The following is a 14711-nucleotide window of genomic DNA, read 5'->3' as shown; positions in this document are numbered from 1 at the left end:
TAAAGGTAAACAAATATTTTATAATATGGTGATTTACACATCGTTAAGTATTTCACCTTTAAACAATCTCATCATCAGCTGTTGACATACCTGATGAAACAGAGCTGTGTTTTTGAAAAAGAAAAAGAAAAAAAAAAAAATCCCAGATCCCAGATTCACTGCCCTAGAGTCTGTGATCTTGTCACTTAGAAACGTGCTTATTCCACTGGGACGCTCCAGATGATCATCTCTAGAGACACAGAGCCACTTGGACACAATGGCCAGACAGCAAAAAAGCATCAACACCAACACTTTTTATTGTGAGAGAAAAAAAAAAATACACAACCATTTGTATTATGTCCTTCACAGTTAAATACAGTGAATACCTGTGAAGATATCTGTAGACTGCCTCAGTGAGATACTTCAATAACATTTATTTACAGTATTCGAGTATTTAAAGTCATGAAGCCAAAGCAAAAACTCAAATGGTGTTTATGATGACTAGGTAAATCCTCAGGTTCACTTGCTTCCAATCTGGCAGTATAGCACCATAGAAAACACCAAACCGAGAATCTAGAAATAAAACACAGGGTTAACGTGGACCCTAAAGTATACCATGGAAAACGAAAACTGTCTACTGAATGGGAAATTAATATCGAGGACCGAGTACAGATGTCTCTTCCCCCTTCTCTCTCCCTGTCTGTCTGCCTGTCTCAGTCTCTCTCTCTCTCTCTCTCTCTGTGTTTGTGTGTGTGTGTGTGTGTGTGTAAGTGCGTCAGGTTTTTCCAGCTTGCCAGCCAATCTTCAATGGCCCTACTTAATTGTGCAGTACCAGCTATTACTCTGGGATGGTCTGGGATGCTTAGAAGTGAGAAAAAAAAATCAAGTGAATTTTTGAAGAAAGAAAAAATAATGGAGTTTTAAACTATGAGTAACAGTTTAACTCTGGAATTTTCTTTTGAAGTCACAAAACACAACTGAAAATCTTGGGCGTGAATCCCATCTTCCAAGGGTAAGGACTGTCAGAATCGCCTTTAATGGCTCTATAGTTGGTGACTTAAATGCTTTGGTTTTGATGTAGAAATGATAGAAATGATCTGTGTGTAGTTAGATGAAAATTGTAGCCCTTCCCTGTCTCCTTTGAAAGGAGGCTGGGGGGGGGGGGAGAGAGAGAGAGAGAGATGACATTTGCTGAGTCATCTTAAACACTCTTAGAGTGCTGACTTTCTCACTGACATCCTCCTGGAAGCATAATTCAAATGAAAACTGCTGTCAACTCTTTTCTGCCTTAAAAGAAAAAAGGAGCAAAAGATAGCCATTCTCTAGTGCATTCTCTTTCATTCAGGATGATCTGAGATGCAGGGCTCAAAAGTCATTTAATCATTTTGCCTTTATCCCAAACCTTATTACTGGGAAACAAGAAATAAAGAAAACGACCAAAATACCAAGATCCCCAGCATCTACAGTCTTTATTGCCTTTGAGATGGATAGCTGCCACTCCTTGAGATAGGGCAGGCCTTAGATTGAAGAGCGGAGTGAAACACTCTCACGCGGTTGTCTATATCAGCCTTTTATCACTAATAGCACACTTCTTTCATTTCTTTATATCAGGTAAGAACATTTATGTTCGGAAAAACAGAAGAGAAATTAAGCATTTTATGGTGTGTATATTAAAACTTACACCAGACTTGCTGCTCCTTGTGTTTATGCATAGACTCCCACATGCTGAAGCTGTTTTTCCAAAAAATGGTAAAATGGCCATTTCTCTGAATGGCTCTGTTCCTGTGAGGTAGCCCTTCTTCCTTTTAAGTGGTGGATAGTCCACGTCATTTGATCATTATTATTTAGTGAATGTAAAACTGAAAAATGCTGATCACTTTTTAATAAGAATAGTAATCTGCTTATTTAACTTTAGGTAAGGATTCCAAACATCCATAGATTTTTTTTTCTTTTTCAGAACGAGTGTGAGCATCTTATCTGAGTTTCTAGTATGCACTCTGAGAGGAACCCATTGGGTACAGCCTTAACAAAGCTTCCACCTAAGGTCTAAATATGAAACATGATTTTTTTTCTGATAAGATGTCTGCATAGATTTTCTGCATTAGGTCTGTGGGAAATTGATTCTATTTTCTGAAAAAAAATATTTATGAGAAGATATTTTCTCTCTATGCATCTTTGTGTTTCCTTGAAATTGGAAGCAGAGAATATAAGTGCTAAGAGGCTCGCCTAATGATTCTAAGACTAAAGTCTAATAGGGTCCAGCTTTCTACTGTTTCGATACCGGAGGACCATTTGCAAAGGTCTCTTTTGAATCAGGCACTAAATATTTTTTCTTTTACATCAAACTCTAGAGGGAAGACAGATTTTAAGATTGGGAAACCAAACAAGAAAATTATTCAACAATTCTTTCAATCAGCTCTTCTCCACAGCTACAGACAGTCCAGGCATCAGACTCTAACTCTCTCACTCAAGGCTAAACATCACAACAGCAGCACACAAGCTCCAGAGTGGTAAATTACTTCGTATAGCATTTTTATGTAGCTATTTTACTGGAAAGATGAATACGAGAATTAAAAACGCCCTTAAGTGTGTAACAAATACAAAGAGTATATCAAACCCATAAAATATTGATATGTGCTGCTCTTTTTGCAACCGTGTGTCCCACTTGCTCTGTTAAGATCCCTGGCAATAACTTTGGCTACGATACGCAAGCCACGAGTCTTTCCAATCAATCATGTCCTCGTTACTTTTGGCTCAGCTCCAACAAACCTCTTAGAAGCGTACGTGAGCTGTATGCTGCCGTCGTCATCTCTCTAAATTGGACTCTAGCATGAAATGTAATCCTTAACCTCACTGAAGGCCTGCTCGCCCCATCTTAGTTCTTGGTGATTAAGCCCAGGTCTGTGAGCTTTATTAACCTCGCGCTCGCCGCCAAGCTGTGTTCTCGGGCGCGATTTAAGTTCAACTCTGTCAAAGTACAAGTGCGTGTGTGCCATATGTTCATATGACGGTGAGTATCTTCCTCACCTTTTAGCCTTTGTGTCTAAATTATCATGAAGCCAGAATGCAAAGGAACAAAGGACAGGGGACAAATGTCAGAGTCTAGAGAAACAGACTTAATGCAGGGTAACTTTTGACTTTGACTCTCAATCAGATTCAAAGAAAGCCCTGCTTTACCAACATAGGCTTTTTAATCTAGGCTATGAGAAAATTTGTTTTTTTTTGTTGTTGTTGTTGGTGGTGGTGGTGGTGTTGTTTTGTTTTTTTGTTTTTTGGGATGTTTTTTGATTTTGTTTTTCTGTTTTGTTTTGCTTTGTTTTTTGTTTGTTTGTTTGTTTGGGTTTGTTTTGATGCTAGCAGTACCTAGTTGGGAGTTTTTTTGTTTGGTTGTTTTTTGTTGTTGTTTTTTTTTTCTGACACTTGGCTGAGAAATGCCACAAGGAACCACTTAAAATATTATCTCGCTTTCCTCTCAAGAGAAATTCCTACCAAGTAGTGATGTGACAGGAATTTGCAATCTGCTAAAGCACCCAAAGTGACCAGTGCTCAGCATTCCAGGAGAAGGAAGAAAACATCACTCAGCAGAGAGATTCCCCACGGTGTTCAAATTCTTGCTACCGGACTTGCGACTCTGATTCATTTGATATCTCCATTTCTCAAGATTGGAGATAATTCCATATATGCTCTTTTGAAAGTGTCTTTATTTCATCTTCTTGGCAAATATCTAGAGGCCATATAAAAGCTCTCGTTCGGGTCACATAAAGAAATGCCAAGGAGTCCATCAAGATAAGAATCCAATGGAGAATATATTTGTCAGCATCAATAATTGAATTGGAGTGATACACCAGCCTCACCCAGAGCTTTCCTGGAGACCTCTCCGAGTCTGCTTAAGAGTGCCTATGCTGGGAAAATTCAAGGAAGTGACTTAAGATGTTTAGAAATTCTAAGATTTCTCTAGAATGAATCGGAGGAAACACTTTTCTTCATGCCTTTGAGTTTAGCCTGTTTTTCCTGTTTCAAGATCAGGGCTAGAAATGGACAATCATGGGAGCTCCTTTACTTGGATTCCTGCTTTCTCCTGAGCTCACTTCAGGAACATTTAACACGTGTACTGGTTTTGATGCAAAGGGGATACCTACAACTAAGAATTGTATAGGTGATTTTTCTCAAAACAAGAAGAATTTTAGAAATAGCAGCCTCCGCTCTTCTTGGTTTGTAGGAATATAATCCTACTTATTCCAGTCTCAAGAATAATTCAAAGAGATGCCTGTGCCCTGGGCAGTGTCTACTTGGTGCTTTTAATACACTCTCAGTGAGGTTCATCATGAGCACATATTACTGCTGAGGAGAAGCCTCAGCTAGGTCCAGGTTCCTGAGAGAGAGAGGGGTCTTTGGGAGCAGCAAAAACCAATGGCTCAAAATCAAATCATGGGTCCAAGCTGGTAGCTTAGGTTCTTCTGGGCTAGCTTTCCAGACTGGTGTGTGTGTGTGTGTGTGTGTGTGTGTGTGTGTGTGTGTGTGCGCGCGCGCATGTGTTCTGCTCTGCTCTAGACAGCCTTTTCTTACTAGTTTAACAACTCTCTGGTCGAGACAGATAGCTTTCTGTTCTCTTTGCTAGTAAAAATTCTAAAAGCTCTCTGGATAGCTCATGGGTTTTCTGACCAAAGTCAGAAAAACTGCTATAAAAAATGTCTTGGATCTTCCGACCAAGTCAGAAATCCTGTTAGAAAATTTTAAAAAATAATTCTTGGGTTCTCTAATCAAAACCAGAAAGCCAGAAGAAAAATAAAATTCTAAAAGAGCTGTGTTCCCTCTTCAGATGGGCTTCTCTGGATAGCTGATGGAGAACGTTCTAAAAGAGCAGTGCCAGCTCTCTAAGTAATTCTTGGGATTTCTGACTAAGAAATCCTGTTAGAAAAAATTCCAAAAGCGATGTGTTCGCTCTCCATAGATTTTTCTGGCCAAAATCAGAAATCCTGTCAGAAAAAAATTCTGAAAAACTGCTATCACTTTCTGCTGGCTCATCTCATGCAGACCAAAGGCCCAGTTTTTAAAAATTTACATATCAATTCTGTTATTTATTCCAGGTTCCCTTTTGATCATCCTATAAATCAGCCTCCTGTTTCCCCAGCCTCTTAATTCTTAGGAGACAGCAAACACATATTTTCTTTTAACACTGCAAAGGAATTCAGAGATCTGCCGGTCTATCTGTTAAGCCAATACAGTAAACTAGCTGGGTGGGATCCTATCCTGAAATTACCATTTCTACCACACCTGGACCTAAATTAGCTCTGTCTCAGGCTGACCTTGAACCCAGGACTCTGCCTGCATTTGTATCTGTCTGGTTTTGTATCTTTCTGACAAGTTGGCTCACAGAGCAGCTGCTTTGTCTCTTTAGATTCGTGAGTGCCTTCATAATTCATATTGCACCCTTAGATTTTGCCTAGTTGAGAAATCATATATTTTCGAACCCATGTTTTTAGAAGTCTTTTCCACAGCCGTAAGGGCCGTCCTGAAGGTCCCAGCGTTTACCATCTTGCTGAGACATTAGCCACGCCTTTGCTGTCTCAGATTATCAGGGAGGACAGTGGAACGTGAAGGTATGTACAGTATTATGCAAACAAGTCTTATTGCCCACAGCAGCCATGGACACTGCTGCTGGCCCTGTCCCAGGGGCAGGAACCATGTTATTCTGTCCCCACCCAGGCCATGCTGGACCCACATGTTCTAATGTTACAATTATTACAATATGCAGAGGTGATCACACTGTTGTACTGTACCTCAATAACGGCCAGTCCAAAAGCAATTCCAATGACAATAATAATGTTCTTTTCAAACAGATCTTTGATCAAAGAAAGACAGGTCTGTTGGAAAAAGAAAAAAAAAAAGAAAAAGAAAGCATTGCTTTTAGTGAAATTTTGATCTCCTAGTAGGTTGACGTTTTCATATTGGTACCAAGGTTAACAAAGAAGAATTGAACTATTTCTTCTGCCCTAGCCTTAGCTTTGACTCTTACTCAATAGCTAAAGAGCATTTGAGCCGTCTTTCCTTTTTTTCTTTAGCTACATAGCTCCTGACTGTTGGGACCGACACGCAACAGAGTGACATGGGTAGATCAAGTAGTCCAGCACAAACCTCAGGTTCAGGAGTAGCTGGCCAATGCATAGTGGACACCTCTTAGTTTTTGTGTGCTTTTATTTGGTTACAGTTTGGTAGAGGGGATGGTTGGGGTTACATTCTTTTCCTGGGGGTTTTGCTGTTGTACTGGATTTTTGTTTGTTTGTTTGTTGATAAATAACTTAAAATTGGGAGGGTAGAATAGGAAAAATGATCTGGAAGGACTTGGGAGAGGGGGAAAATATGATCAAAATAGATTTAAATTAAAAATATTTTAAATATTAAAGATATAATAAAAATGATTTGGCAAAATTTTAAGAGAAATTAATAAGTCAATTTGTAACACAAACTATAATTTTCATAAACAAAATAATCACAGATTATGTGGGTAAGTGACCTGTGGCAGGGAAGTCTAGTGTTAGGATTCCAGCTATGTATAGTGCGGATATTCCCTCTGAAAGACAAGGGAATGTCAAGTCCTCTAATGATAAATATGACTTCTATTTTTACCTTTAAAGGGTCCACTATGTGTGCTTTTATGATATTGCTTTAAGAACAAGTTTAGAAAGCCGCTTCTCTGATACGTTATTTTGAAATGTATTCAAATCAGCCCGGAAATCTAACTTTATAAATTTTCAGACAAATTATAAATGTTTCAATAACTAAAAATTACAAGGATAACTTTTTTTAAATAGAAAAATACTGCACAATATAATCTGTGTTCTCATAAACTATGTCTTCCCTGTGACACCCACATGTTCATGAAGACTAACCAAGGTCATACTACTTGCTAGAAACAGTAAAATAAATAAGAAGATAGATAGATAGATAGATAGATAGATAGATAGATAGATAGATAGATAATTTTTTAAAAATCTCCAAAGTTGGGAAGGTCTTTCCCAAACTTCATCCCTTGATGTAATGAACTTCTTCATTCTCTTCCAATGCAAAGCAGCAAACATCTGAGATGATCATGTCAGTTAGGACCAAGACAGAGATGAGTGTCTACATCTATTGATTCATATTTATGATATCTGTCTCCTCTTGCTTCCAAGAAAACAGAGAGCAAAAGAGATCAAAGAAAAGAAAAGGAACCATGGGACTGATAAGATGGGCTCAGCAGATAAGAGCACTGACTACTCTTCCGAAGGTCCTGAGTTCAAATACCAGCAACCATATGGTGGCTCAAAAACACCCACAATGAGATCTGACGCCCTCTTCTGGTGTGTATAGTGTACTTATTTATAGTAATAAATAAATCTTTGGGCTGGAGCGAGCAGGGACTGAGCAAACGGGGCTGACTGGAAGGAGCAGAGGTCCTAAAATTCAATTCCCAAAAACCAGATAAAGGCTTACAACTATCTGCACAGCTACAGTGCATACTCATATACATTAAATAAATAAATAAATAAATAAATAAATAAATAAATCTGAAGAGAAAAGAAAAGAAAAGAAAAGAAAAGAAAAGAAAAGAAAAGAAAAGAAAAGAAAAGAAAGGGAACTGTGAGTGGTACCCATTGGCAGGCTTCCTATTTTTCTGGACTTTCAAATGACACACTGCAGATAGGACTACTCCATGAAATGATGGCCTTCCTTACAGGGTAGTAGGGCAGCCATTGGCTTACACTCAGATGAACTCTGTTTGAACTTTCAGGAGATATCATCTCATAAAGCGCTTTTCAGAATGTATCTTGAAGAAAGCCATCTTTCAGCTGAGTCCTCCATCGGAAGTGGAGATGCAAGTCAGCAGAGCCTATGCATCCCCTGGTCATCCTAAAGAGAAGCTATATTCATCTACACCAGAGAATGATTTCCATTCTACCTTGGAAATGCTGTGTTAATACATTTAGGTAGGCAGGAGGGAGTCAGAGAGGATTATAAAAGGTAAGAATGAAATAATTTAATTGCTATTATTTTGACAATGAAATGACACAGTAATATTGCCCCTTGTAATTCTCTCCCATGAATTACTGTTAATATATGAGTGATGCCTGTACAACCTCAGAGCAGAGCTTCTCTAGCCCTGGTGAGTAGTCTGGAAGAGAGAATCATTTCCTCTGTGATTTGGTATTTTTCTTTCATTTATTAATGACAATTGGTAAACAAAAACAACACTAGATTGGAAATAATTTTTGGGTAGCATAGAAACTAATGTATTGTGAATTGGAGTAGCTTTGGGGTATCTCTCATGACTAGATCATACTCATTTGCTGAAGCCATTTTGACACCACAAAGGTATAATTGATATAGAGTCGTCTCTGAAGAACATTTCAACATTGATGCCAGTTGTTTTTCTACTAAGCCTTTCCAGGTAGAAGGGACATCTATCGATCTATCTATCTGTCTATCTATCTATCTTTATTTCATGTGGATTTGGTGTTTTGCCTGCATGTATGTCTGCATGAGTGTGTTGGGTCCCCTGGGACTGGAGTTACAGACAGTTGTGAGCTTGCCATGCTAGGAGTTGAAATCGAGTCGTCTGGAAGAGCAGTCTTAACTGCTGAGCCATCTCTCCAGCCATAGTGTGAAAAACCGTGTAATGGGGAATACGTGGCTTACAAGGGGTAGTCAATAAACATGATGAGTAGTCACACATCTTTCATTAAAAAACACATGGAAAAAAAAATAGAAGTTTGGTACCCACAACTCAGACACTTTGGATGCGTATACCATACAGACGATGGAAACTCACCATTTAAATTGATTTCAAATACTCTAAGCAATTTTTCAACTGCAACAGTAAGTAGATAAATTAGCAAGTATATTTAACATTTGGAAGCTGAAGTCCTAAATATCAAATCCTTTATTTCTACATAAATGGATTCTTGGGAAAAGGTATTATAACTAGGAGAAAAAAAAAAGACTGACGTTGAAAACTAAAGTAAAAATATTAACTTCCCATGGAAGGAGTTACAGAGACAAAGTTTGGAGCTGAGATGAAAGGATGGACCATGTAGAGACTGCCATATCCAGGGATCCACCCCATAATCAGCATCCAAACGCTGACACCATTGCATACACTAGCAAGATTTTATTGAAAGGACCCAGATGTAGCTGTCTCTTGTGAGACTATGCCGGGGCCTAGCAAACACAGAAGTGGTTGCTCACAGTCAGCTAATGGATGGATCACAGGGCTCCCAATGGAGGAGCTAGAGAAAGTACCCAAGGAGCTAAAGGGATCTGCAACCCTATAGGTGGAACAACATTATGAACTAACCAGTACCCCGGAGCTCTTGACTCTAGCTGCATATATATCAAAAGATGGCCTAGTCGGCCATCACTGCAAAGAGAGGCCCATTGGACACGCAAACTTTATATGCCCCAGTACAGGGTAACGCCAGGGCCAAAAAGGGGGAGTGGGTGGGTAGGGGAGTGGGGGTGGGTGGGTATGGGGGACTTTTGGTATAGCATTGGAAATGTAAATGAGCTAAATACCTAATAAAAAATGGAAAAAAATATTAACTTCCAGAACTTTAATTAAGATGAAAAGGAATAGAGGACAGTAATTGTAGTGACCAAAGACAGAATAAAATAAACTTTTACGTTAACGTGTACTTGACCTAACTTTGACCCATGAAAGTTTGATTTAAATGATGCTAAGCTTATAGACAAAAAAAAAGACTTTCATTTAAAAATATCTTTCACAGTTAATAAAGATTAGCTTTATATTTGAGCAACTGAATATTTTCATATTAAAGCTCCCCTGGTGCTTACTGTATTTAAGTTTTTACAGAGACAGTCATTGTGAAAAGAGCATATCAGAGCTATTGATTATGTCAAATTGAACCTTATTCTCACCTTTGGGTAAACGGAACTCCCCTGATAAGTTGCACAGTCAGTTCCTGTACATTGACATGACTCTTTTGCCTCCACAAAATTATTTCCCCAGTCGGCAGCTCCATTCTCCAAGCCACAGCACTTGAACTGTGAAGAGAAAAACAAAAGGAAACTCGATCATTAACATAACCGGAAACACCATCAAACATTGAGTTGTTCTTCTAAATGTCGTTACGGAGATGTGTCTTAGGCTAAAATATAAATTGTATTTTATTTCTGTTATGTATATGTGCCTAAATATACATATATGAGTGTCTAGGTGTGTATATGTACATGTGTGTGCAAGCATGAGCATGTGCTGGAGTATGGTAGGTGTGTCCTGTGTGCACAGTAGCCAAAAAACAGTATGGGATCCATTGGAATTGAGTTTAAGGGAGAAACAGCCAGCTAACATGGATGCTGAGACTTGACCTCCAGTCCTCTGAGAGCAGCAAGTACCCTTAACCACTGAGCCTCCTCTGCAGTACTCTCTATGCTAACATATGATAGACCACCTTACCCATACAGAACACACATACGCATAACTAAAATAAAAATAAATAAATAAAGTCCATTTTTAGAAAGGAAGGAGTGTTTAATTTTGGTCTGAACATTGATAAAGCAAAAATGACTAAGACAGTAAAAGTTAGAAGAAATTGGAAATAAAGCTTAAAAAAACAAAATTCTTTTTATGTATTTATTATTATTATTATTATTTTGAGAGAGGTTTCTCTGTATAGCCCTGGATGTCCTGGAACTCACTCTGTAGACCAGGCTGGCCTCCAACTCAGAAATCTGCCTGCCTCTGCCTCCCAAGTGCTGGGGTTAAAGGCGTGCACCACCACCTCCAGGCAAAAACAAAATTCTTAACATTTAGTTTTAATGACAAGAGTCTGATCTATGTATCCTAGGATCACACACACACACACACACACACACACACACACACACACACACACACAAAGTCAAGTTCTCAACTTAGAGAAATACACATGCTGCTCAAATTTTTTTGAGAAAGTTTAGAAATAATTGTTTTTCATGGTCTCTGCACCAGAGACATTTCAAAGAGCAGGGAGTTCCAGGACCTCCCTGAGACTGAGTTTCCATAGAGACCTTTGAAACAGGAAAGCAAGCACAAGCAAAAGATCAATGTTTCAGAAAAGTGTCACTGAGATGGAAGCAGAGACTAAAGTCGCTGAAGGGGAGGAGGATGAGGCCGTGGTCCAGGAAGGAGGCAAGGAAGTGGCAGTGACACAGAACACTGTTGGATGAGGAAGAGAATGGAAGTACTGCATCCACTGGAGAGAACGCTTCATGAGAAAACTTAGGAAAAGGTATTAAACCACCACCACCACCACCAACAACAACAACAAAATACTGGCTGCATTTTCAGGTATGAATTTAATTCCAGCACATCAGGAAACAGAGTTGGCAGAAAGTTATGAGTTAGAGGCCAATCTGATTTACACAGTGAGTTCCAGGACAGTCAGAACTAAAAGAAAGAAAGAAAGAAAGAAAGAAAGAAAGAAAGAAAGAAAGAAAGAAAGAAAGAAAGAAAGAAAGAAAGCAATGAAGAAACATAGAGGAGGGGAGGAGAGGAAGAAAGCAAAAGAGGGGAGGGAGAGAGAGAAAGAGGGAAAGAGGAGAAGAGAGAGAATGAAGGAAAAAGGCTAGGAACCCCAACTGAAAAAAAAAATGAAATGCCCTCATGCACAGTACATACTCACTTATAAGTGGATATTAGCCATAAGTCCAGGATACCCATACTACACTCCACAGACCCAAAGAAGCTAAACAAGAAGGAAGGCCCAATCAAGGATGCTTGAATCTCACTTAGAAAAGGGAATAAAATAGCCACAGGGGGCAGATGGAGGGAGAGAACTGGATGGGGAGGGGAATGGCAGGTTCAGAATCAGGAGTGAATAAAGATAGGAGAGAGGGCCAGAGGACTGACTGGGAACATGGATAGAAACCAGCAGCTGGCAGGGGTTGAGGGTGTGGGGGCGGGGGTGGGAGCATCTCTAGCATGTGCCAGAGACCTGGGATGGGGGAGGCTCCCAATAGTCTACAGGGCTGACTATAGCTGAGACTCCTGGCAATGATAAGGATCCTGAAGTGGCCACATCTTGTAGCTAGGCATGGCCCAATGGAGCAATAAGGACACCAACTCACCACAAAACTTTCAACCCAAAAATGTGTTCTCTCTACAAGACACGCAGGGACAAAGATGGAGCAGAGACTGCGTGAATGGTCAATCAATAACCAGCCCAACTTGAGACCCATCCTATGGGCAAGAATCAACGCCTGACACTATTAATGATAGTTGTTAATGCTTGCAGAGAGGAGCCTAGCATAGCTGTCCTCAGAAAGGCTCCACCCAGCAGCCAATGGAAACAGATGCAGAGACCCACAGCCAAGCATTAGATGGAGCTCAGGGAGTCTTGTGGAAGAGTTGGGGGAAGGATTGAGGGACCCTAACAGGGCAAGAACTCTACTGGAAGGCCAACAGAGTCAACTGACCTGGATCCATGGGAGCTCTCAGAAACTGAACCACCAATCAAAGAGCAAGAACATACATGGACTGGACCTAGACCCCCTGTACATATGTAGTAGATGTGCAACTTTGTCTTCGTGGGAGGTCTCCCAACAACTGGAGCTAGAGTTATCCCTAAATCTGTGGCCTGCCTGTGGATCCTATTCTCCTAACTGGGCTGCCTTGTCTGACCTCGGTGAGAAAGGATACACCTAGCCCTGCAGAGACTTGTTGTGCCTGAATGGGGTGGTACCCAAAGAGGGGCCCCCACAATGTCAGAGCAGAAAGGAGGAGGGGGAGAGGAATAAGAGAGGATGTCCTGGGAGGAGCGGGCAGCGATCTGGAGGTAAAGTGGAAGGAAGGAAGGAAGGAAGGAAGGAAGGAAGGAAGGAAGGAAGGAAGGAAAGTCCTGTGGATGTGAACTCAAATTCCAACCCTTTCATTTGCTATCTGCCAGCCCCCTCTCAACAGGGTGTGTGTCAACATGATGCAACCGTCTGCTTTGGTTTCGTATTCTGAAACCTTTATGAAGTGGGAAACGCGCCAGAGGGAATCACGCAGGTGACACCCTTCTGAACCGGTTACTTCTGGCTGTGAAGAATAGGTGGTTTTGCAGGGCTGCATTTGTTCCTGAGAAAGTGGGTTACCAAGAGAGGGGAGCACGGAGATGAAGAAAGGCGAGGGAAGATGGTAGGATGCGTGTGACATGAAACTAGATCGAGGCCGGAGGGGGCCGGTGGTAGGAGTGGCGAGAGGATCGGGAGAAGAGCAAAGGACAGGAGGGCAACCACAACACGGTATGTGCCAGCACTACACACCGGAAGCTATCCTTAATACTTTGTAGCTTTGTATGATTTTTTTTTTTTTTTTTTTGGACAAGATTTCTCTGTATAGCCCTGGCTGTCCTGGAACTCACTTTGTAGACCAGACTGGCCTCGAACTAAGAAATCCACCTGCCTCTGCCTCCCGAGTGCTGGGATTAAAGGCGTGCGCCCACCATGCCCAGCTGTACGCAATTTTTAAAAATTAAAAATCTGAACACTCAAAGCGATGTTTAAGTAAAAGCTAACAACTAAAGAGCAGGATCTCTCTACCCCCTAGAATCTTGTTTCTTGTCTCCGGAGATCTCTTTCTATATTTACTTCCGCAGCTGTGGTGCCTGCCTCTGTGAAGACCTCAGAGAATGGAGGCAATAATGACTCCATGCTATTCAACCTCCCGACGAGCAAAACCAGCCTCTTTTCTGCTAGTGGTGGCGCACGCCTTTAATCTCAGCACCAGGGAGGCAGAGACAGGCAGATGTCTGCGAGGTTAAGGCCAAGCCTGATCTAGTGAAGGAGTTGTAGGATCGCCAGGAGCTACACAGTGAGACCCTGTCTAAATGAAACCAACTAGACAAGCAAACAAGAACCCAATTAACGACTAATAAATGTCTCATGTATAAAATACTCAGTCTCAGGCATTTTGTCAAAGCAATACAAAATAAACCGAAACACTATTTCATAGGGTTGTAAGAGGCACACTGTTAGTTTTAATTTGGGGGAAGGTAGACTCCACAACACTGCTCTTTTAGATGGTAAATATTAAAGTAATTATTGGTTTGACCCATAAATGCTAAATTTGTTGTACACATACCTTCTTAATTTATGCCCTTAAATTGCTTTAAATCCTAAGGGACTAGAAACTGTTCCAAATACTTTTTTTCTTATTACTTTTTTTGAAATGGCAATTAGTCAAAATCTGCAAAATGGACACTTTCTTTTCATAGAATACAACCATTTAAAAAATTTAAATGTTGGACTGAAGAGATGGCTCAGTGGTTCAGAGTACTGGCTACAGCTCTAAAGGACCTGGGTTTGATTCGCAGCACTCAACAAGGCAGCTTACTACCACCTGTAACTCCAGTTCCAGGGATCCAACGCCCTCTTTGGATTTGCATGTGGTGCACAGACATCCAAGCAGCAAAAACGCCACACATATAAAATTAATAATAATAATTTAAAATTTACAATTAAACATTGAATAATTATATTCAAATTTTCAAGTGGCCAAAGCATTCTATTTACCTCCGACTGAAACACAATCATGGCCTTCTGGAAGTCTTTTGCCTCATCAGTGTTGTCCGACAGAAGCTTAGCATTTTCATATAGCGTTTCATTCAGAATTCGGTTATACTGAAAATTGGGAAGGAAAAAAAATATTGTTAAATGAGTCATGTTGTAGTGTAGGGTTTCAATGTGTGGGGCTTCTGTGAGAGTTGTCGAAC

General features: G+C 40.3%; 1 protein-coding gene across 5 annotated transcripts in view; it reads right to left on the bottom strand.

The window, feature by feature from the left end:
• Nucleotide 1: 1 nt before the first annotated feature.
• Nucleotides 2–14711, bottom strand: part of Tspan8 (tetraspanin 8) — a 33077-nt gene continuing 18367 nt past the window's right edge. For 3 of the 5 annotated variants that reach the window (NM_146010.2, NM_001168680.1, NM_001168679.1), the window contains 4 exons: nucleotides 14512–14619; nucleotides 9895–10020; nucleotides 5760–5843; nucleotides 2–552 (listed from right to left, as the gene is read on the bottom strand). In NM_146010.2, the coding sequence (NP_666122.1) occupies nucleotides 499–552; nucleotides 5760–5843; nucleotides 9895–10020; nucleotides 14512–14619 (372 nt within the window). In that variant the 3' untranslated portion in view covers nucleotides 2–498. The remainder of the gene's footprint in view (nucleotides 553–5759; nucleotides 5844–9894; nucleotides 10021–14511; nucleotides 14620–14711) is intronic. The other 2 variants (XM_006513542.2, XM_006513543.4) reach the window with 1 other exon arrangement.

The sequence above is a fragment of the Mus musculus genome, chromosome 10, assembly GCF_000001635.26.
Source record: "Mus musculus strain C57BL/6J chromosome 10, GRCm38.p6 C57BL/6J".
NCBI lineage: Eukaryota > Metazoa > Chordata > Mammalia > Rodentia > Muridae > Mus > Mus musculus.
The sequence above is the reverse complement of the archived record's forward strand: the minus strand, read 5'-3'. Positions and strand labels throughout refer to the sequence as shown.